Source organism: Caloenas nicobarica, chromosome 11 (genome assembly GCF_036013445.1).
Source record: "Caloenas nicobarica isolate bCalNic1 chromosome 11, bCalNic1.hap1, whole genome shotgun sequence".
NCBI classification, from domain to species: Eukaryota; Metazoa; Chordata; class Aves; order Columbiformes; family Columbidae; genus Caloenas; species Caloenas nicobarica.
Window position 1 is genome coordinate 13,442,543 of NC_088255.1, and position 23,993 is coordinate 13,466,535.

The 23,993-nt window shown below is 46.0% G+C and overlaps 2 protein-coding genes across 7 annotated transcripts in view; one reads left to right on the forward strand and one right to left on the reverse strand.

Moving 5' to 3' along the window:
- The first annotated feature begins 3,412 nt into the window (after positions 1-3,412).
- On the forward strand, positions 3,413-10,205 carry LOC135992879 (2-epi-5-epi-valiolone synthase-like). The gene is made up of 6 exons (XM_065642295.1): positions 3,413-3,445; positions 5,238-5,515; positions 7,282-7,915; positions 8,182-8,415; positions 9,089-9,341; positions 10,105-10,205. Exons 1-6 carry the CDS (start codon positions 3,413-3,415, stop codon positions 10,203-10,205), a joined length of 1,533 nt encoding a protein of 510 aa, XP_065498367.1.
- Positions 10,206-16,591: 6,386 nt separating this feature from the next.
- MITF (melanocyte inducing transcription factor) overlaps positions 16,592-23,993 on the reverse strand; it is a 109,216-nt gene continuing 101,814 nt past the window's right edge. For all 6 annotated transcript variants that reach the window (XM_065642925.1, XM_065642926.1, XM_065642924.1 and 3 more), the window contains 2 exons: positions 23,276-23,423; positions 16,592-20,576 (listed from right to left, as the gene is read on the reverse strand). In XM_065642925.1, coding sequence (XP_065498997.1) covers positions 20,175-20,576; positions 23,276-23,423 — 550 coding nt within the window. In that variant the 3' untranslated portion in view covers positions 16,592-20,174. The remainder of the gene's footprint in view (positions 20,577-23,275; positions 23,424-23,993) is intronic.

Sequence of the window (23,993 nt, forward strand, 5' to 3'; positions counted from 1 at the left end):
CTATCTAGTTTTACATTATCTTTTTCATGCATACAGGGGGCGGGGGGTGGGGGGGGAAAGAGCTTACTCAGAGGAGGAAAATGCTGCCAGGTGGCCAGGTGCAAAGCAGAGAAGTTGAAGCCCTACTATGAAAGAGCAGGAAAGGGTTGCTTTAAGCCTCCAGCAGCTTCATAAAAAAGATAAGGTAGCTGTTTTTAAAATGGACCACAGCTACCAGGAGGATGATTCTCAGAATCTTCCTCAGTAGATGCTGAGCACACAGTCAGCCTGTTTTATTAATACAGCTAAGCTGAATAATAGACTGCAGTTTCTACTTTTTCCAAAATAAGACACTTTTGGTTCATGCTAAGGTCAGGAGTCAGGATTGCGGGTCGGGGTAAGGTTGTATGTGGGGGACATTAGTGTCCCCTGAGCAGGCAGGCGATACAGTGCCATGGAGGGACATGCTGCTCCAGAAGCAAAATTAAACTCTGCAGCTTGGTCTCAGATTATACTTTTCGGCTGGGGAGAGCTCAGCCAGGAAAGGGGAGGACACAGGAGGGTTTGCAGGGGACTGCCCAGGAGAAGACATGGAATCAAGCACAAAAGAAAGCAGTCTGGATTTGACAAAAACAAAGCAAAGATGCCACATCCAAAGTTGTGGGACCATATCATTGGTTCCTTGTTTTGAACTATTCTCATTTCACTTTCCAGCCTCTAGGTCTAATTTGCAGCCCCAGCAATGACTTCCAGAAGAGCATTCCCTTCCCAGCCAGAGCAGAGCACTGAACCTGATACACCCAAATACCATGTTGCCAGACAGCTCGGTTCCCCGAGTGCCGAGTGATTTGGCAGGAGCTGCTCAGTGCTAAACACTTGGAAATCCAGTCTGATAACACCATCCCAAATAGTTCCAGCCATCATATTCACCAAGGCACCTCAGGCATTGACAACAGCATATCACAACGCTCACTACTTCATCTTAGCATGTAAATACACCTCAGCCATTACTTTTGACCAGGCAATCCTCTTTATGGACGCTAGAATGCAATGCTCGAGCTATTTCCTTACCCCACCGGAACCCTGCACACGAAACTGCAGCCCCCTAGAAGACCCTATGCTACTGCTTGGTTCAAATACATTAACCCCAACTGTGATGTATGCCTGCCATATGGATGGAGCTGTAGCAGAGGGAAGCAGGAGTGTGGTTGTGGCACACCTGAGGCTGCTTGGTGGCTCCAAACCCACCACCCATGAGCCCAGGCAGGGCCAAGTGCCAGGGCAGAGACATGTCATAGTCCTCAGGGGGCCAAGAGTAGGCTGGCAGAGGGGGCCAAACCCAACTGCTTGGTCATTAAACATTTCAGGGGCTCCTGAGCAGAGCTTAGCCAATGCTTAGCCTCAGCATTGGTAGTGCTAGAGCCTGCAGCAAAGTCGGCAGTGATGGCACGGGGAAAGGTGGTAGCTTAGGAGTGGAGCAGGAACATGAGGAGGAAGAGAAGGAGGAAGCAGCCAAAGCTGTTGCTCACAGCAGGAACCAGGGTGCTAAACTCTGCCTGAACTTCAGGGGAAGGTGAGGAAAACATGCTGACTGACATGTTTTCTACAGTCTCTGCTGTTGGAAAAGAAGTAGAAAAGCTGGATGCTCCCCAGTGCTTCTCTGATTGCGTTAGGGAGGCCCTGGAATCACTGGCAGGGAGTATGCAAAGCATACGTTTATTTTCATGCATAATAAAGGACCCTGCGTGTGGCAGGTCTAAGCGGCACACACTGGCAGTGGGATCCAAAGCCCAAGGCAGTCAATGGGAGTCTTTCGTCAGCTTCAATGGGCTTTAGATCAGGCTGCGAGAGAACAAAGTCTCTGTTCAGAGCAGCCTGCATTCCCACGCTCAGCTGTTGACTTTAGAAAACGGCCAAAAAAGGCAGCAAACATCTCGCCATGCGTGCCATGCTAGGCACACATTGCTATCACAGAAAGCACCAAGGCAAGGTTAAAGCTGCAGAAAAAATATTTATAAAACAAGCATCCCAGTCAATCAGAAATTAGTCTCAGCCAAAGCTCTCTTGGCACTGCAAGTGTCCACCTTCCCACCCATCCCCTTCTCCTGGTAGTGTCCTCCTCCCTCCACCTCAGCTTCCTGCAGACCCACCTCCCCTGCTCAGCCTCAAACTCCTCTCTCCAATAAACCCTTCCTCTTCTCCTTTCTGTCAAGCCACAGAGCCTGTAGGTCACATCTCTGTGGGGCAGTGAGGGATCCAGGACCAGGACATCACACGGTGTCCCCTCCTGTCTCACCATCTCTCCTGGAGCTCCCCACCCCACATAGGGAGTTTACCTGCAAGATTATGCATGTTCATTCTTGTCCCCCAGCCTCACAGGTTGCTGCTGTGTGTTTGTTGCCTCTGCAGAGCAGCACGTTGGTGCTCAGGTGTCTGTCGAGGGGATGGGCAGAGCAGCACGTTGGTGCTCAGGTGTCTGTCAGGGGGACGAGCTTCTCCACCTGTGATCACCTGGGCAGAGCCCCAGCCCTTGGGAGAGGCTGTGCAAGGAGGATGGCCCAGGGCTGGGGCTGCACCTGCTCCAGCTGCACCCATCTGCCCCCACCCAGCGTACAGACGGTGGGTGAGATCCAACAGCAACTGATATGAAAGAAGAAGGAAAAAAAAAAGCTGACTTTCAATGCCTTCACTTTATGTAAGAGCAATGCTCACGTCCTGACCACAGGAAGCTGCTGACTCTCAAAGAGATGATAATCGACAATTTCATAACCTTCTGGTTACATAGCACAGACATGTGTCCCACCTCCACCATCAGGTCTGAGGCCAAAAAAGCCCTGGGACTTTGAACCTCAGATTATTTAAAATTGGTCCGCAGCTGCGAGGTCACTCACTGCCTCACACAGGCAAACATCAGATCACCTGCTGCTCTGGGATCCAGCTCAGAGGCCAGGTCTCTGCATGGGCTGGAGGAGGTTGTGTCACATTGGCACCAGTTATCCTGCACCCCCAGAAAGGGTCCCAGGAATGCACTGGCTGAAGGATGTATCAGGAGAAACCACTGGGAACATCCAAGGTATCCAAAAACCTAAGCTGGCCAGCAGCAGGGTTGAAGCAGAAAAGGCTGGCAAGAAATTAAAGCAAAGTAATTAAAGAGCATGCGATTAAGCTGAGGTCGGCTGGCTGTCTCCACACAGATGAAGCACAAGCTGAAGTTAATGAGGAAATGTGGACAACTCCATAACCAGAACAGCATCTTTCACTTTCTGGGATGTATCACCCCGGGCTTGTTCAGTCAAGGACTAAGTCAATGTACCTGTAAACGTGCTGAGAGAGCCCAGTGCTGGGCAGAGGAGCTGAAGAGGCTGGAGGCGGGGGGCAGGTCTTCACTGTAAGGCTCTTGGCAGCCCATCTGCAAGATGGATGATACGAGAACATGGCAGCCATTGGCTATGGCAAGCAGACAGAGGTTGGAAAGTCAATTTGTCAGCTTCTAAAATGAAACAGAAGGCATTTCAATGCCCTCAGAATAGAACAGGGAAATATAAATGGAAAACAAGTAAATGCACAGGACGAAAGACTAAAAGAAAAGCAAATAAAATAAGTCCCAATGCTCAGTGGATTGCTATTAATCAAAACAAATAAACAAGATGAAGAGGACAGACCTCCTTGCATACCTAAGATTATTCCATCTTGTGATTTAGTAAACAACAAACTGCCTTAGACCTGCAGTTCCTGTAGAAAGCAATCCAAATTGTGTTTGGATTGGGAGTTAAAATTTCAGACGAGTATTTGGTAAACAGGCTAAGAGCTTTAGTATGCCATCTACTCCACCCCCCCATTAGCTTTGGAGGTGACTTTGGGCAAGTTGTTTCTCTTCTGGTGACTCTGTTTTGCTCTTCTGTAAAACGTGGGTAACAGTCTGTCCTCTTTGCAAAGCGCTTTGCCATCTGGAGATTAAGCCAGCAGTGAGATCTGGATGTTAGGACTTTCCTCTTACCCTCCTTGGAGCAGGGCTACACAGCTTTAGAGTTTATTTTTGTAGCTTTTTCACAAATTTGAGATAAACGCAAGTTCCTAAGCGAATTTGGCTGCAATTAACCTTTCAATACAATGAGAACTTGCTCTTGTCTGATGGGCTCTTGAAGAACCACGTTTTCCAGCTTCTGCTTTTATGCCTGTGTTTGGTTTTCTTGATCTTTGTTTCTGAACAAAGACAGCTTTCAGAAACACAGCCTAGGGAAAGGCAAAGATGGGTTCACACCTTCAGGCACTGCTGGTGAAATCAAAGGAAGATCTTCCCCTGTGCTCAATGCACAGAGCTATATACCAAGGGAGCCTTTGGTGTGGCAAGGTGCACCCAGGGCCCTCTAACTGCCCCAGCTGGAACATCCTATGGAAAGGTGAATTGTGCATCCCTCGGTCCTGTGGGGAACAGGGTGCTGGCCACCAGTGCCAGCACAGGTCCCCATCAGCCCCCACCACACCATCGCTTCCTAAAGAAGGGAAATTCCTCCCCAGAGGATGAACGCGCCTTTGAGTCAGGGAAACGGTGTCTCCACAAGTACATGGAAAGGATCTGTCACAGTCTTAGTAAGACAAACAGGTGACAATTGCAGGAAAGTATAGGACCCAAAAGACATGGTCATCAAGGCTGAGACACCACTGTCTGGACCATACTGCTGATCCTGGAATTACTCCACCACAGGGAAACCTTAGCATCTCAGAGTCCCACAGACAGTTGGGCAAATGAATCAAACTCAGCTCATCCCCCAAAGAGCCCTTCAGGGGACAAACGGTCTCTGATGTTTTATTTAAACCCACCACAAGAGCTAAAAACACCCCGAAAAAAAAATAATTCTGTTCCTCAACACAAAAAAATCCCTGAAATGTGAGTTCAAAAGAGATTTAACCAGCTGGTATTGATCCCTTCCTGATGCTCCTCGTCCTGATGCTCCTCGTCCTGTCTCACCCCATAAGAGCAAGTTAGAGCTGCAGTCAGATCAGAGGCTTCACACAGCAAAGCAGGTTCCTGAATGTCTCAGAGAATCACACAAATTGCCTTTCATAACTTTAAATTTGCTGTAGGGCATCATGTTGGAAGTTAACGTATGCATTCTTCTTGTACTTAAGCATTATAAAACTAGCCAATTATGAAACTCCATCCTGTTACCTGCACGTGTCTTCAAATGCTCCCACCACCCCTAACATGCATCTCAGATTAGATAATCTTGGTTTTGTAATTGTTTTCCCCCATGTAGACTAGACCTCCCCTTCCAACGCCTGGTCACCTGGAGCCTTTAAAAAGCACCTCAAAGGCACCCAGTTACAGGAGATCTCTTAACTGGGAGATTTTACCCTCTGGAACCATGCCAGTGTCGGACGAGACCTTTGCTCTGGTGGCCCTGGCCACCATGCCCCAGAAGCCCCGTCAGACAGACTTCCAGCTGGTGCGAGTCAAGAACACGTGGTACCGGATCAAGAAAGGAGAAGCCCTTTCTGACTGCAAGGACGAGATAACTCTCTCTGAAGCAAAAATGTAAGTACAGGAGTCCATGTTGCTCATTGATGACTGCGCCAGATGGTTCTGGCTAGCCAAACTGTGCAGCCTCCCTGGTGGGATGCATCTCAGATGGTAAAACTATCTTGTATGTGGCTTAAACCCACCATTTTGTGTACAACCCTGTGAAAGTGGGCTTCGAAATGTGTGCAATATGGCAGCATGGGTATTTGCTGTTCTTTTTGGCATAACCCGGCTAAGGTACAGAGGGAGCTTCAATTTTTATAGATGGAAAGTTTCTTTAAACTTCTAAAAAGCTTGTGCATACTTCTGAATGCTGCACTTGGGCTTTTTTTTCCCCCTGTATGTACATGAAATCTTTGTGTGCAAAAGCTCATGCACAGGCATGGGAAAATGATGCATTTATAGAGATGGCTGCAGATAAATGAAATGCCTAGATGGGAAAAATACACACAGTAGGTCACTGACAGGAGCAAAAGCCATACTACACCTCTCAAACTGTAGAAGTCACCTAATGCTGCTTCAGACTGAGGAGACAGACAAATTTCCCCCAGAAATACATACAGCTCTTTTCTGATATTATCTCTCTCCAGTTAATAATATTTTAATTACAGGATATTCCTTTTCGTGAGCGCATGGAGCCCTGTTTGTAATGCTGGTCTTCCTTAATACAGCTACGTTTTGCATGTCAGAAGTTTTCTGGCACTTGTCATACTCAGGCTTTAACGTCTCGAGTCTCACCCTCTTCTCAGTCAGGTCAGAGGGATCTTCACCAGCACTGGCTGTGGGCAGCAGCTGCACATAAGCGTTGCCCAAGCAGAGCTGCAGGAGATAAAGCAGGACTTCAGCAGACCCAAAGGTGATCTGCTGGACTTCAGTCAATTGCAGGATGAACCAAGGGCCCAGAGCACACCCAGACAAATCCTCAGCTAACATATGCCTCAACGAGGCTATGCTCAGCCTCAGATTCATTATTATCTTCATTGCAATGGGTGCCAGTTGTGCCATCCAGCACCTATAGCTGACTCCAACAACTAACATTCAAAGTCATTCTGTCTCTTAGAAGGGTCACATACCAGAGACGGGTGCACATGCACATAAAGTACAGCTATAAGGTATATATTCTGTGCATTAAAATGTAACATGACGGTGTTTTTTGTAATACTGCATTTTAAAAGCTCAGAAGAAATTTTGTGGAAGATATAAATCCTCACTGTTTAACACTTTAAAAGGTTAGGGCCAGAAAGCAGAGAAGCATCTATTTAGACCTATAAGATAAAGTTCAGGCATGTGAAAAGAAATTGGGCACGTACAGAAAGCTGACTATCCAATAAGCCATCTGCTCATTCAAAAAACAAAACAAAGGTTCATGGAAACTTTCAATTTTTACCTAACTGCAGCTCAAGAAGAAGTCTTATATAAAATATATTTTGCAGCTGTGCTCTGAAAAAAAAAAAAAAGAAAATCATTCACTTCCCAACAGGAGTTGGGAAGAAAGATTATTTGCTTCTCCAGCCCTTCTTGCTCTCTGTTTTATCATTATCGTGTAGAAGTTCAGCCATTTGACTGTTCTCTAAGATGTGGGAGGGTTTCTCCAGTGCCAAAGCAATCGAGCCCTGACACCCAGGAGACGTGTCCCACCCTCACAGCCCCACACTTTTGTAGTGCACAGGCAGGTGACCCCATATTCCCCACCCCCAGTTACATCCCTAAACTAGTTCAGACATGCAAAGTACAAAAGAGGAATATTATGTTTTCAAACCATGTTTTTTGATCTTTGCCAGTGGTGAGTGTGTCTCTGAAGGTGGGATTTCCTGGACAATTGAAGCTCCCATCTATTTTTGCTACAAAGTGGTAGAAACATACAATATTCTGGATCCTTCTAACACTACTCTGCTCTGGGGTCACATCACTGACCCCCAGCAACTAGAGCTAGCCACTAGTGGCAAAAGGAAGTTGAGGCGCTTTATTGTCATAGATGAAGTCGTTGATGAACTTTATGGCTCCAAAGTCAGAGAGTACTTTGAAGATAATAACGTTCAGCACAAAATCCTCGCCCTGCCTACCACTGAGGAAACGAAATCCATGGACCTGGTCTTGAACATCCTACAAGAAGTCCAGAGCTTCAGCATCGACAGGCGAACTGAGCCGATCATCGCCATCGGAGGAGGCGTCTGCCTGGACATCGTAGGACTAGCTGCGTCGCTCTACAGAAGACGTACCCCTTACATTCGGGTCCCAACAACCCTCCTCTCTTATGTTGATGCCAGCGTGGGGGCGAAGAATGGGGTGAATTTTCTGCAGTGTAAGAACAAGCTCGGGGGCTACACGCCCCCGGTAGCTAGTTTCCTGGATAGATCCTTCATTCAGAGCATCCCTCGGCGACACATCTCCAATGGCCTTGGTGAAATTTTAAAGGTATGAACTTTTGCAAATGCCATTTTCAAAACTGAAATCATAGAATCATAGAATAGTCCCATATACATGCTAACCAGGAACTGTGTCTACAGAAACACTTTTGCATGTTGCAGAGGTAGAACTTGCCCATGTACCAAGTGTGTAGGTATTTCTTTGCTAGTGGATAACATGATATTGTAGTCCAGCCTATTGAAATACTCAAGTTTTCAACAGCACATACAAGGATCACATAATGATCCCTAATCACCTCTTCTGTTTTACCCTAGATGGCACTCATGAAACACAAAGGGCTGTTTGACCTGCTCAAGAGTCATGGGAAATATCTGCTGGACACCAAGTTCCAGTCTTATAATGGCTCTGCTGACCACGGGGACGCTGCACTGCAAACTACCAGGATTGCCATTGAAACCATGTTGGAAGAGCTGGCTCCCAACCTCTGGGAGGATGACCTGGACAGACTGGTTGATTTTGGTCACCTTATAAGCCCAGAGCTGGAAATGGTGAGTGACAGACTTTGTATTTCAACACCTCTTTTAAAAAAGAAACAAACAAAAAAACGTTTTCAATGAGCAGCATGACAACTTTGTGCAAGTGAGCCTAGCTAAACTCCAGATTTGCACATCACCTCAGCCTGGTCCTGTTGGACAGAGACCCCCTTCCCTGCCCAGTTTCCCCCACACCTCTGCCCGTGTTTCTTATTCAGATCACAGGCCCATTTTGCTTCTTACCAGACAGTTACCAAAGCAAACAGACGACCAGATTACAGTGAAGCCATTAGAAATCACCAACATGAGCTATGAGAGTGCAAAGGCATGGAGAACATAGGCTGTGTTACCTGGGAGAAATTGCCACTGAGGAATAAGGCAGGGGGGATTAGACCTTGTGCAAAATTCAGAGCTCTTCTCTCCAGCCCGTGGTGTTCCTCATCTGTGATTTGAATAGGGAGAGAATTACATCCTGGATCCCTAAGGGAGATTTTACATGCAATTAATCACTTGTAAAAGAGATCACATTCTTCAACCCATAAATCACAAGATGCTAACATCCGGCGAATCTGTACTTCTTCTGCTGTGAGCTGAATGTCAGTTTTCATAAGCACTTTTAGAAAAAGCCTCCTTATTTACTATTCGTCAACCCAAACCTTTTCCCCCACCCGCCTTTGCTCTGCTCCAGAGGGTTTTGCCATCACTGATGCATGGAGAAGCAGTGAACATCGACATGGCGTTCATGACATACGTTGCCTATGCACGGGGGCTCATCACTGCCGAGGAGAAGCAGCAGATCATCCAGTGCATGAGGGGTCTGGAGCTGCCGGTCTGGCACAGGGGCTGCAGCTGGGCCCTCATCAAGAGAGCCCTGATGGAACGCCTGAAGCACAGCGGGGGACAGACCCGGATGCCGCTCCCCACCGGCCTCGGCGTTGCAGGTACCGGGGGAGAGGGACACCAGGGACCCCCGGGAGTGGGTGCTCGGGGGACAGTGGCATCCCAGCACATTGACCTGCTGGAAAACCTGCTCCGCAGTTACACATTTTTGGTGTTACTTGTGCTTTTCTTAACATCCCAATAAACCTGTCAAGACGCACGATCTTTCTGATTAGACTGAGGTCTAATTAATTGCGTTATGATTGACCAATGCACTTTGCAAATGTGTTTGCAAACCAACAGTCTAAACACAGTTCTCTGACAGACAAACTGATAATGTCATAAAGAAAAACAATTCCTTTGTTATACTTGAAAATACTTGTTAGATAATCCTTGGCAAAAAGAGTTTAATGTGTTACCATGCCTAGAACAAATATTTGAAAACTAACAGTATCTGTTCAATAACTGGGGTGAAGCACTCATAAGACTTTAAAAAACAAATCAAAGAAAACCCAACCAAGCAAAAAAACCCAATCCCTAACATAGAAGCAATGCATGGAACCAGGCTGTGATCTCTTGCATCAGGATCCATCCAGACTACATGGTGTGTCAAAAAGATAGACCCAATTTTCAATCACTCTATCTCTGAAATTGTGTCCATATTTTTGAAACACCCTCTATTTCCGTGAAGTTCAGTCACTACACAGTCACAAGAAAACAGATTCTCATACACTGGAGGAGCTACTCTCCCCTCTAGTGAGGTAATGCATGCAAGCAGGAAAAGCTTCTCGGGATGTCAAATTAACTGCAAGTCTCATTTTACAGAGATATTCAATGACACTAGTGAAGAGACTCTGGAAAGAGCGTACAAGCTGTGGGTCAGGGACTGCAGGACGGTGCTGGAAGAAGAGCCAGCTGCCTTCTGAGAGCTGCGACCCTGGCTGAAGGTCCTGCCCCGTGTGTGGAGCTGTTCGACATCGTGAGTGGGCAGGACTGAATTTTAAATGAAATAACTGCAGCACCTGTGAAACCACGTACACCCCAGAGCTGTGAGGAAAAAGAACAATATTGGTATCTGACCTGATTTACCTCTTTTGATTGCTCTTGAATTTGTTAGTGCTCAAGAAGTGATTGCTCAGAAGTAAAACCACCAAGTGCCCATAGTATAGTTTGTAGCAAGCTGTCTCCTTTGGGAGAAAGTGAGTGGCATTTATTCATTAATTTGATTAATCCCACCGGGGGACTGCCATGGCCTTGAATAGCACTGTCCCTCCACTGCTTGTAGTTGAACCGCTGTAATCAATAGGTGTATCTGACTCACAGACCATGTAAAAGAAGTGGAGCATCTTGATGGCACCATGCAAAATCTCCATGCTATATAAAATATTTGAAGTGGGTTATCTCCTTCACTGGTTTTTGCATTCTGAGTTCTTCTTGTTTTTCCAGCTCACGCAAACTAGCAAAACCAGAAAGCTGCCAGCCTTTGCTCCCAGTGTAACGGAATGACACACTCCAATTATAGACACTGCCATATAGCCACAGACCAGCAGATATCACTGCTGTGAAGCACGATGGGAGCTGTATCTTGACAGCATGGCAGTCCTATGTTTTGGGACTCTTAGATATTGAGGATGTGCTGGCAAGACTCATCTTGTTGCCAAAATGTATAGTGGTGGTTTTACTGTGTAACCCCTGCAAGCCAGCAGTGTGACAAACATGGTACTATTTGCATCAGTGTGTTCTATGAACGAAGCTGAGCTCCAGGCAGCTCCTGGGTATCCCCATGGAACATCTAGCAGGGGCCTCCTCATACCTGACTGGCTGGGGCTCCTTCCCCATTGCAGTGTTTTCCAGGTAGATAAGGTCAGCTGGGGGAAAGCCAAGAGAAATCAGGGGACACCAAGGGAGGTTATAATCTTTAAGAAGCCCCAAAGCCATGTCTCAGGATCCTGGCAGACACAGAGCAGGTTATCTATCAGATGCTGACCACAAAAAAAATGTAAAGACAATGCCAACCTTCCCCATGGAGGTTGAATCAAAGGAATCACAATCAACAAACAGCTTTTGAATCATTTACAGCATTATTATATATATATTTTTTATGTCATACCAGTTTGTGCTGATGTGCTGGCTTCTGTTTTGCTGAAGTAATAAAAGCTATTAAAACCAGAAAACTTGTAAAATAATTATTCTATTGCTGCACACAGTGCATGTCTGTGTACATTTGCATGTGCTTGAGAGACAGAAAGACACTGAAAGAATGAAGAACAGAACTGACATCGTAAACCCCTTTTCCTCTTGAGCCTGGAGGAGGTGTGATTGAAAGTACACAAAACCCCTTCCCTAGCCCTTCTCCAGAGTCAGGCATTTCTGTAGCTTCAGGATGGGGTTTCACACAGATGGTACCACCTTTCCAAGCAGACCTTTCATAGGCCCCTCACAGCAAACAGCAGAAGAACACATCCTCAGAGCCACGGCTTCCCACAGAAACAATCTCCTAAAGCCCCAAGTTAAATAAGCCCAAGGATATCAGTGAAATTTTGTCCTTTTTCCCCGACAGTCAAACATAGGTTCATTCAGCCGGTTTTTGACAGCAGCCACCAAGTCGGGAAAACATCACTCCCGCTCGCAGAGAAGCCATGTGCACCATCAACCTTTTGCTAGAGCAGAAAGGGACAGTGCAACAAGAGACTAGATGAGTACCTGAACTTTTCAGGAGCACAAGAGAGCCCCAGGACAGCAGAACTGATGGGCAACATGCTGAGAGTCTCCAGGAGCGGAGTCCCATGCTGTCTCTGCCCAGTCGCCTCTTGGAGCTGGTCTGGGACTGCAGACCTGCAGCTCTGCTGCTCCTCTCCCAGAGTCCACAGTGATCACCTGGGTACACTCATGAATGGTTTATCTCCTCTCCAGGAGCTGGATGGGCCATTTTTTCACACCAGATAATCTAGAAATGAATGTAGTGCAGGATTATTGGCATCTCTCCCCCCAGCCCCATGGAAAGCCAAGCAGCAGCTTGACAGGGTCCAGCAGAACTGAACCCAGAGGAGTCACAAAACCAGACGTACCCATTAAAAGCCAAACAACTCAGACTGATGTGCTGTCAGTGACAGTGGGTCACCTGCCAGCCGCTCCCACACGTTGGCTTTGCCTCTGTCTTCAGGAGCCCATGTGTGTGTAACAACATATCAAAGGAGCTGGAGCACAATTAAGACTGAAAAGTGAACACATGATTATTATTTTTTGCTCTCCCTTTTGCCGTGGGTGACAGAATACAATCAACCCCTGACATGCTTGGTTGCTTAGTAGCAGACAGCCACATTTTTAATTACATACTAAAATATGCTAAAGAACATAAAATGGCTGTGTGACTAATGTGTGTATATCAAGAAAGGCATATGACAGCAGCTAAATTGCTTCAGTGTCTGATACAGAGTGCCTCTGCCAGGCTTGTCATCGAAAGATCAAGGGAAGGAGGTAGAAAGCATTATTACTAAAACAACAACTTTTAAAAATACACCTCATTGTTTGCAGTGCATTTTTTAATGTCTAGCATGAACTTAATTCTTTTCTGTTTATTCAGTTTTGATTTAATTCCTGCTTTCTCAAATGGAACTATTATCATTAGAACTAAAATCTGTTTATTTTCTTATTACCTCCAATGATATATTACTCCAAAAAGAAAAGTGGAAAGCTGTACAGGACCCAGCTGTGTTCACCATACAGCACATTATTCATGGATTTGTTTGAATGAAATTATAATAATACTTTAGTCATCAAAAAGATGTTAAATTATTTTACTATTTACATGTTCTGAAGTAATTTGTTTTGCAACGACCTGCTCCAGAAACTGCTTTTCAGTGGGGCGAGTGGAGAAGGGGGAGAGGGAAAGATTCTGAGCTCTAATATTTTTAATAAAGGAGTATCTAAGGAGTTATTACTCATGTCCAGTCAATAGTAGCATTCGATGTACCCAATGCAGAAAGAGAATCAGGTCAGTGATACAGAAGAGACCAAAACATTTTGACTAAATACATTTCAAGTGGCTAAACAAACAGTGCTGAACATAACAGCAATTGCCCTGTTCCTTGTACAATGCAACATGTGCTCAACAGTGCTGCGCTTGTCTGTTTGGAGCTGTTACTGCAGGTACAAATCACACGCTGCATTCACACAAATCATCTTGCAAATGGCAGCGTTAAATCAGCTCCCTCTAGAGCAAGGTGAGTTTCCCTGCCTGTACTGGGATGGAGTTACGGGGCTGGAGCTCATGTGGAACCGCAGGGAGGTGCCACCTCTGCCCCGCCAGTGCCGGGGTGCAGCCCAAATCATCACTGCGGCGGGATCGCTGCCCAGCCAGGGAAGCCTGTTGTCATTGAAGCTTCACAGCCCACTGGAAAAGACGCAGCCCCACAAGAGTGTGCTGTTCCCCGCTTTTTTAACTCACGTCTAACTCTTGCTGCCATCAAAGGTGGAAAGGAGGGAAGCCAGCGGAAGCAGGGAGCTCTGGAGAGGCACTGCGGAATGGCGAGGGAGCAGGCAAAGCGCTCGAGCGAGACCAGAGCCCCCAGAGCCGTGTGCCCCATCGGCCGAACTCGGCTCAGAGCCCAGAGCGCATCCCTGGGCCCTGCACATCCCTGTCCCTGCTCCCATGGGACAAGCCCCATGCGCGGGCACTGGGTCTCACACTGGAGACCCGCGCTCGTCCGCCCTCCCAAATAATGGTGGCTGGCCTACTGATGTGACCTAGCGAGGTGACCGCTGATGGGCTGTGCCCGGCTCCCAAAGCCTCTGATGACATCCCACAGCCCCCCAGGCCCCAGTGCAGCTCCCCTGGCCTCCCCTGCCCACAGCAGACACGTCAGGCATTAAGGATTTCTCCCATAGCTCCTTCAAGACAGTATCCACAATATGCAACCGTGTACACCAACCCCATGGTGATTTTTGTAAATACATTCAAAGATCAACCAATATTTAGATGATTCGCATACCTTGGTTGATCCTACAGACAATAGCAGCCTTCTCATTGGCTTGCACAGCTCTTGGACAGCATTTAACAGATCTATTGTAGGAACCCTCGTTCCCCTCTATGACCACAGAGCACAATGGTGCCGCAGCCCCAGGAAGCGCAGGTGCGGGGTAAAAGTGGCAGCACGAGGGGCTGGGAGCTGCCTTCGCTCCAGGGAATCACAAACAAGAGCATCTGTCCATGTTCAGCATTGCTGGAGTTCGACAGCAGCTTTCCCGCTCCTTTGCAGTCTGGGTAAGAAAGTCATAAAAAGGAAGAAACTGCAGCTTCAGGCCTCAGTGGAGACATGAGCCTCAACACATGCCCGTTAAGAGAGTTGCTCTCAAAAATGAAGCAGTTTCACGTAAAGGTGCACTTTGGATCACAGGTAAAAACAGCAGCGATGGTCAGTGCACATGCATTTAACCTTTGAGCCAGCATCCTATTAAACCTTACTGATTTTTATGTCAGGAATGCTTTTTCATGGCATTCCCCTGCAGTTTTAAGCAAGTGCATTTCAAAGGAGCTGGAAAAAATGGGAGTATGACCACCATTCAGTGCCAGGACTTCCCTCAGTTGCAATCGCAAAAGGAGCAGCAGCTGCTGAACCTGCAGAGGAGGCACAACCACCACCCCGGCTTGGGGACCTGCTGAGCTCCCAGGTGTGTCTCCCTGCAAGGAAAGCACGATGCAGTGACACGGCAGCAGGGTCCTGCCGTGCCACCGCTCTGTGCAGCCGAGCCCCGCAACGTCCCACAGCCCGGTCACAGGGATTTCCAGCAAACCAGACCCCACCAGGCGTTGGCAGCTTAATTTTTAACATCCACTTTCTTACTCTGCACAGAAATTTTCAGGCCTGTCCAAAGGAACTAAAAGGCTTCTAAGCTGACCTGCTACCACCTCTTTGCTGACACACATTGAGCAAGTGCTTACAGTCATTACCCCATAACGGGTTTTCTTCCCCCTCCTCCTGGGTTCTGTGACCCAGCCAAGACCTGGAGCTGCTCCCAGCAACAGCAAGAAATTCACTCCCAAAATGCAGCACTGGCACAACTGACCACCAAAAGGAAAGCCAAAGTACATCTAAAAACTCAAACTTTAAATAGAAATTACATTCTAGGCTGCTGATAGATTTCCTATTGCAGTACTACAACAGCACATTCTAATACTGTGCTGAATTTTAAACAAATAGCATTATAAAGCCTGTTGGAAACACTCACAAACCTTAACTCAAACACCTTCTACAAAGAGGGAGCAGGGCTTTTCTACTGTAATCCTAGCAGAGTCAGGTATAATAGTTTTGCCCAGCATTTTTTGTTTGGTTGCTTTTTAAATTGAGTGATGCAGGACAGCTAGTAATTTTCAATTGCAATTGAATTAAGTATTTTCTAGTCCTAATAGGTATCAGATTGTCAAGACACGGGCCAAATTTGTAACTTCTGTTATTCATATTCAGGGCTTAAAACCCATGAGATAATACACTTTAACCACCACTGCTGCTGCTGCAGTGTCCAGAGATGGCGAGGATTCCAAGCTGTGCGCACGGTGAACAACGACCTGTCGAAGAACAAGAGCAGAAGGGATGAAAGAAACAGAGAGACAGGGAAAAATAATGAAGATGGGAAGACAAAACAAGACCCCAGCTGGTTCCTCACCAGCACTGGCTACAGCTCCCAGCACAAACCAGAAGCAGCTCTTTGGGCAAGCGGAGGTTTCAGAGGAATGAGCTGCAGGGAGCAGAGAGAGAACCGGGATCTCTCCCTGCACAGGTGAGCTGGAGAGGGCAGAGAGGTGGCTCCTGTGTAGGACAGCTGGGGGTAGGTGACCCCGCAGGAGAGACAGCAGGGCAAAGAGGTGTCGGTAGCTCCTGGCCACACTGAGCCCAGGCCTGACACAGGGCAGCTGGTAGGAGGTGAAGGGCAACACAGCTGGGGGTGGTTTGGGCACACACCCTTTTGAGAAGGAAGGGAGGCAAAAGGAGGGGACAGAGGCAATGGCATTTTTCCATGTCCAGCTGTTTCAGTCCATAAGCTTCGGGTCTATCCACTTTGGTGTGTATTATCAAAGCCCAAGCAGGGCCTGATCCACAACTCCACCCACCCTGTGCTACCGCAATACAAACACAACCAGACAGCTCAGATTCAACCAGCATTGCTGACTGACAGCAGGTCTGGGACATGGACACATCCACCGCCAAGTCACAAACACCAGAGCAGTGCTGGGACTTCGGATGCACAGAAACACAAGATTCACTTACATGGGAAAACGAGTGGCTTACACAGATGTATGTGAAAAACCAAATGCTTTAATCCATCTATCAAGAACAACAGTTCAAATTATTTCATTGGATACATTAATATTGATCCATAATTTACAGTGCTATGGACCATACACGAATTATTGCTGCAGTCAACAGCAGATGAATATCAACATTACAGTACCAAGCATCATAGCAAGAGGCAGTAATTAACGTCACTTTTTCAAGAAATATAGGTATTTATACTAGTATCAACATCAGCTTCCCCCCCAGTGCATTTTATGTCAAACAACATAAACGTAAGTGCATTATTTTGTGCTTTGTGCTTTCCTTATGTACCTTCTTTTTGCTTTTATAGGTTGTAAAGAGTTAAATATTGCTTCGTAGGCCAAAAGCAGTAAGGAAGAACTTCATGGTACTCTGCATGTTCCTGCTTGTTGCATGGCTTTGGCAAAGTGAGAACTGGTAGGCATTCCATCCACGCACTCAGGGAACCCACCTCTGGTCCAGTGTCACCCAAGACACAGTCATCAGACTGAGTGACAACTTCTGTCCATCTCACTCCACCTAGTTCATGCTAAACCCTGCCTCTAATTGCTGTCTCTGTCCTCTGCCATCGATCCTCTGTAAAACAGCACGGCCACGCGTCCCATGATGCGCAAACAGGCAGAGACATCTCCAGTTTGCACCCACTTGGAGGTCTGTGTCTCCCAGAGATGTCCCCCTGAGTGGGGGCTGTAGCCTGAGGAAACACGGGGTGAAGAGCGAGAAGGGCACAGCCAGGTTGTGTGTTACCCCAGAGCAACGCAATGTATGGGGAACACACGACACAGTTGCTGGGGCCACGGTGACTTTTATCAAGAAATCCAGCTTTTGATACAATGGTTTCCTTGAATCCTAACTCATCTCTGCACAGTATGCAGCCAAAAAAATCACAAGTCGTGGCTGTTAGCGAGTACCAGTGGTTTCATGTAAGCTTGAAAAATATTTATATACCACAGCCTAGACTTCAATTCCTGAATGCCCAGCATGGGCATCAAACCAAAAGCCTTATTCAATATATTCAGTGGTTTTCAGTTACTACACTCAAGTGTGCTCACCCTGATTTTGTACAACACTGCAGAGCTGTTCCATTTTACCGGGGAAGGGTAATGCAATCCTGTGTTACAGCTACAAGCATTTTACAGCCCTGATTTTCTTTACCTGTCACCGAGCGGCAGCAGCAGAAGCCTGTACCCGCATACTCGACTCGGAGCTAAGTATGGCACAGCTGCCTCGCAGGGAGCTTCCCTGCCTGAGGACCGCGAATGCCGCGGAGCATCCTGCAGGCTCCCGGGTCCTGCCCTGGGCCAGAGCCTCGCTGCCCGAGGAAAGACACATTCCCAAAAGCTGTCTGGGGTGGGGGGGAGAGGCATCATTATAATCTAACTCCAGCTCCTCCTTCAAAAAATTAAAAAAAAAAAAAAAAAAGATAAAAGCCACAACCGGATGGTTGCATCAATGCTAACACACAGCTCGCTGCTCAAGCAGAAATGGAGATGGCTGGATGCAGCCAGCAACAGCCACAGAAAAGCGACAGGAACGCAGACCCCGAGCACTGTGACACGAAGCTGTGTCCTGCTGAGCCCCTCGCCATCGGCGCTGGAAGAGCGGTGCCAGCCAGGGGACACGGCCACAACCTGCCACGGGGAAACATTTGGGTGAAAGCTCTGCGAGCCACATCACAGGGAACTCCCGACCTTGTCCCCAGCTGTCCCATCGCTACCCAATTCACATTTGATTTCTGAACACTAACCGCTGCAACCAAGGTTTCCTTATAAATCCTGCCAAATTGGCACTCAAGTCGCTAACCGTTTCACGCATCCTATGTCATTTCCAGTGTAGCACAAAGGAGAACGGGAAGCTCTTGTTTTCTATACGTAGGCACCATGCTACACTTCAGCGTCCTATAGAACATCACCCTCGAGCTCTCTCCTATGCCACACTTCAGTCAGTGCTAGTCGAGGAAGACTACAACTAGAGTTTAAGGCACTTCATTCTGAACGAGAACCGCTCGCGAGCCAGCTGTAGGCTGCTAGTGAGAAACCCAGGCAATCCGTCCAGCTCCAAACACCACATCTCACCTCCGTAAAACACCTCGGCTTGATAGAATACATGTATAACTACCGTTATTGCATAGGACTACACTTGAGTAGATAATGCACCCGACTACTTTTACAACATTGTTGCATGTTAAAAATTAATAACATTGTTATCAAGTAACAGTTATTTGCAGATACAGTAATTTACTCCTTTTTTTGTTTGTTTTTCTTACGTCAGCCCCAGTGCTGAAATAAAACACAAATGACTATAACGGGTATATTAACTACATAGTTATGTTTCCAAGCATATTACTACTTTTTTCTGTATCACTAAAAATAAATATGTAAGTTCAGTTTCTCTACACAGTTGTTTTATTACCTAATCTAAATTTGTACTCTACCTTAAATGTGTTTAAAAACATCTTCAAAGTGAGACTGTAATATACAAAATATTCTCAAAATCTCTCTTAAAACACAGAACCCTGCATAAAAGCTTCCTTTCAAGTGTTTACAAAGAATGCAGAAAACTTCCAATGAGTTTTAAAAATGTCAAAAAATTGTTGCAATATTAAGAGGCAAAAATCTTACAAATGAAATACAAATATATTTAAAACAAAAAGTTGAGGATAACTAAGGAATCCATGCAAATCAAAACAAACTGTACAATGCAATTTAAAAAAAATAAAGCCAATTAGATATGTACAACATAATGTGCCCAGCTGATAATATGTATCTTTTTTTTTTTTTTTTTCAAAAAGCATATACCAACTTACAGTGCTCCTGCTTGGTTTACTGTTGGCAAGCCATCGATGCGTGCTACAAAACAAAAAAATCCAAGAGAAAAACTCAACCCATGATCAAAAGGAAAACTCAAATCAGCTCAGAGTAAAATTAAATGGCACTCTGAGAAAAAGACTCGCATCTCGCTGCAATTTTCAGCAACAGAATTTATGTCACTAGCAACACAATCAGGATGTCTTAATACTTTTTGTTGTTGTTGTTTGTATTCTGAGTGGAGTAGGGTGGTTGCTTTTCCCTAAACACTTGTTATGTAAAGACCAACTTTTGAGGGACACTGTATCTTTAAGGCAGCACTATTCAATTAATACAATTACAAATTAGACCTTTTTTTTTTTTTTGGTTTCTTTACATTCTTTAACTTTACATTTTGTTTCCGAGTAAATAGGTTGCATTTACAATTCTATGGTTCCCCCCTCCCTCCCCCCAGTAGAAACAGACTCTTCATTCGTAATTCTATTGCTTTGAGTAGATTTGACCAGTTCAAAATTCTTGGCGAATCCAGTTCACAGATACTGTACATATGCTGTACAATATTTTGGAGGCATTGGTAGTTTTAAAATAGAATATACAAGTTTCTTCACAAAAATTCTAAAAAAAATTCCTATATATATAATATATACACATACACACACACACTGGGCTACTGATGAATCACAAGGAAAAAAATCAGAAAATTCTACAAAAGGTAAATTATTTAATCTACTGATCAAGAAACAAAGCAGTTTATGAAAGGTGGGCCAAGTATATGCTAACAAGCATGATCGGTGTCCTCCATGCTCACGCTGCTCCGCCTGCTACTTGTCTTCGATGCTCCAGGAGACACAGAGGAAAGTAGCGGGTCAGTTACTCCAACGGGGGAGAGGGTATCGTCCATCAAGATATCTTCCAGTTTGGATCCCATTTTTGGAGGAACACTATAAGTGCCGGTCGGTTCAGTCACGTTCCCGAGGTTGTCACTGAAGGTGATGGTACCGTCGGTGAGATCAAGGGTGGTCGTGCAGGACAGGTCTGTGTGGTGCGGCATGATGTCTGGGTTGCAGTTGTCCAGCACAGGCTCTTGTTTGATGACCCTGTTGACCATATCAGGGGAGCAAAGGCCTGTAGATGGAACAAGGGACAGTCCGTGTGCCCGAGCTTGCATCTCAAGTTCCTGGAAAGGAGGAGAAGGGACAGATTAAAAAAAAAATCTGAAAGCAAACTCTGTCGTCTTGTGCTCTTGTGTACTGTGACTTACAGTTTCCTTCTGTTGGACACAAATTGTTTCCTCCCTTTCCAATTGCGACAAGCGCTTGCACTTTGTGCCCTGCAGATTTTCACCTAAACATCAGTCTCTTGAAGAGGTGGGCGAACCCCACCACACACAGGTCCTTCATACTTTCCCCAGAACCCACACCAGAGCCCAAACCCAGCACCCTGTAGAACTGACATGTTTCCCCTCAGGCCTCTTCTCAAACCAGTGCCATGGTAAGCTTGTTTGGCATCAGGTCAGGTGAGGAAAGCACTTAATAGTGGGAAAAAAAAGTAAAATAGCAGAAGCATATGCTTAGTACTTTTTAAGAAGTCATTTATGAAGGTACGGCATGTCTATATGATGCTTGTCATTTCCCGCTGAGACACTGGAAAGGGTATTTCTCATTCTACAAGTTTGGTAGAGCTGTAAGTAAAGAGGTCATCCAAAACTGAGCAACACTATTGCTGCACTGAAAAATTATAGGCAAGTCATAGGAAGGCTTTAGACTTCGCACACAGCCAGTGTTCTTCGAATCTTCCTGAAAAGTTTAAATCCCACTTCGCATTTAATCATATAGATGCACTTGACTGAAGATGGATAATAGAAGAATTCACTTAAATTCGCTTTCTCAAATGCATCAGTCAGACAGATGTTTTGCTTCTACTTACGCATTATATTAGGCAATCACAATCACTCTTGTGATTGTACTGTTTCTGGATATTCCTATCACTGAGACTGATTAATAGCCTTTTTTCCATTTTCAAGCTAAGACAACAAGCCTGTAATGGCACACCGCAAGATTGGAGGAGGTGGAACAAGGAAGCACTAACGTGCCAAAATCAGGAGTTCCTTATTCTGTGCTTAATCAGAATCAACACAAAAAGGGAAAAGACAGGCTTTAGGTTATTTGCTGCCAGATGTATTTTCCCACTATTCAAGGGTCTGGTGTTTATGTTATTTTGATCGAAGGAGGAGACAGAGTAGATGGATAATGCAAAGGATGGTGAAAGTTGTTTAAAAAGTGATCTGACTTAGCTCTGAAACAGCACTGCTTGATGTTGCTCTGCAGAAGGGTTGCGTGTCTTTATCGTCTCACTCTAGTGAACGTGCTGCTCAACAAAGTACAAAAACTGCACTGAAGCTCAACCCAGCCTGTTCTATTTTGAAGTTGTTTACTTCCACACTCGATTCTTGGGTATTTCTAGCTTCATTATCTATGTTGTGGACGAGCTGTGCTGCGGTTCAGGCGTCTCCTGACACAGCAGCCCACCCGGCACACTGCAGCCTGCACGCAGAATTCGGCTCTTTGCACTGCAGGTGAGTAGCAACATGAGAATATCTGGGACATCACTGTCTCTGTGTTATGTGTTCTTACACCCAGTTCTAAATACACTTCTTTAATTACCGTTTTATGGACAGGGGTAGACATCCGGCTGCCTTTGCCCAACTGGAGAACAGAGTTGACAACAAAAGCTGCCGAGGCTGCAAGGCTCAGGTTTTCTATCCAGCTTGAGATGAAGGCAAATGAATTAATCAAGCAGAGTTCTCATCCCTAAATCTCTGTGTAATACAGGCTATTGGGAAGCTGAGTGAATCTAGCAAGGCAACAACCACAGAGAATGCATATTCATGCCACCTACTGCTTTTCAGTGTTGGAAAGGAGAACTGTTTTACAGTCCTACAGACGTCAAGAAACAAGGAAGACAACCAGCTATAGCTCCTCAGACCAAAAAAAAGCAGCTTATCATCTATAGCTCTTGGCTATCTTCTTGTGAAAACTCTCAGAGCCCTCACACACACTTTAGATGTGCAACCGTTCTCAGACAAGCCGGAGCAGCCTCAACATTAAATACAGCTGCCAGTAAGGGGGAACTCAAGGGACAGTGCTGCAGTGTCTGTCACCAATACTGGCCTCCCTACCCATTTCGTCCTGCGAGCAGTATTTACCCTCCACCAGAAAGCAGATGACAGATTCCTACAGAGCATCAGGGAGAGGCTGATCGAGAGAAGAAATAAGAGATCAGACGTAGAAGGTGGCAATCTGCAGAGTTTCTCTGACAGATAGGGCCTAGATAGGTCCCCAAACAATTTAGAAAACCCACAAGCAAAATAAAAATATTTCATTTATTGCCATTCATCTGAAACCGCTTCAGAAGAAAACAAGCATTAAAGCTACAGGTCGGAAAAACTCCACAAACAAGACAACTAAGGTGAGCATACTCCCAAACAGCTGAACTGAATTTCATCAGAATCAACAAATAGATGATAAATTCAGTTTCAATTCCTCATGTCCAGCACCGAGAAAAAAATATTATCATATAAATCTTTTTTATCGTATGGTTTGGAACTTTGTGTTGGCCATGGTAGAACAAAAACGGACCAGTCATAAGCGTTTTACTGGAGTGTTGGGATTTTATTTCACTTTTTTTTTTTTTTGAAGTAATGTATCCTGGGTTTTTTTTTCTGGAAAAATCTCTGCAGACGTCTCAGCACTGGTCAACATTAGTTTGAAAGGTGGTTCCTTCTAACCCATATTCCTGCAAACAAGCTTCAGTTACCATTAATTGCAGTCACACTCTGCAACATCAAGAGCATTGCCAGGTTATTTATCAGCAAACCTGTATTCTGAGCAGCAGGTGCCTGTTGGCGTGTTCCAGCTTCTTCTGTCTGTTCTCAAGCTCCTTCGTGCGTTGCTGTTCTCTCTGCAGCTTACGGATGTAGTCCACTGACGCTTTCAGAATAGTTCCCTTATTCCAGCGCATGTCCCTTTGAAATCAACACAAACGGAGAAGTTAAGACTCTCGGGGAGGCTTTATTTTGTAGTCATTACCTTCACATCAGCAGCTATGATTACACCTCCTACATACACAACACCTGGCGAATATTTATGCCAAGTTTATGAATACAGAAGGTGTTTGCAGTGCACTGGAGCGGGGCAGAGCGCAGTGACTGAAGCAGAATGCAGCCAGCCTGGCCCAGCCAAGGGCACAGAGGCTGGGCACTGCCCTGCCGCCCCCCAGGCGCTGCCCTGCCGCCCCCCAGGGCCAACCCCCCACCTTCTGCCCAGTTTGGGACCAGCACTGAGCAGAGTGACTGGAGACCAGGGGCTCCTTTCATGGCCTCACAGCAAGGCTGCAAGACAACAACAAAACCTCATAAGACTCTTCTCAAACACAGAAGCACAGAACGGTTTGGGTTGGAAAAGACCTTAAAGATCATCTAGTTCCAACCCCCCTGCCATGGGCAGGGACACCATCGGGCTTGTTGTCTGGTTGACGTCTGATTTCAGCTGGGGAATTAAAAGGACCGTGTATGACCTGATGCTTCTGTGGGAGA

Excerpts from the sequence above, each read along its gene's own strand:
- LOC135992879 (XM_065642295.1), top strand. The coding sequence starts at position 3,413 with ATGGCAGCCATTGGCTATGGCAAGCAGACAGAG. Across the intron at positions 3,446-5,237 it reads GCTATGGCAAGCAGACAGAG|ACTAGACCTCCCCTTCCAAC; the intron begins GTTGGAAAGTCA and ends TCCCCCATGTAG. Across the intron at positions 9,342-10,104 it reads CACCGGCCTCGGCGTTGCAG|AGATATTCAATGACACTAGT; the intron begins GTACCGGGGGAG and ends CTCATTTTACAG.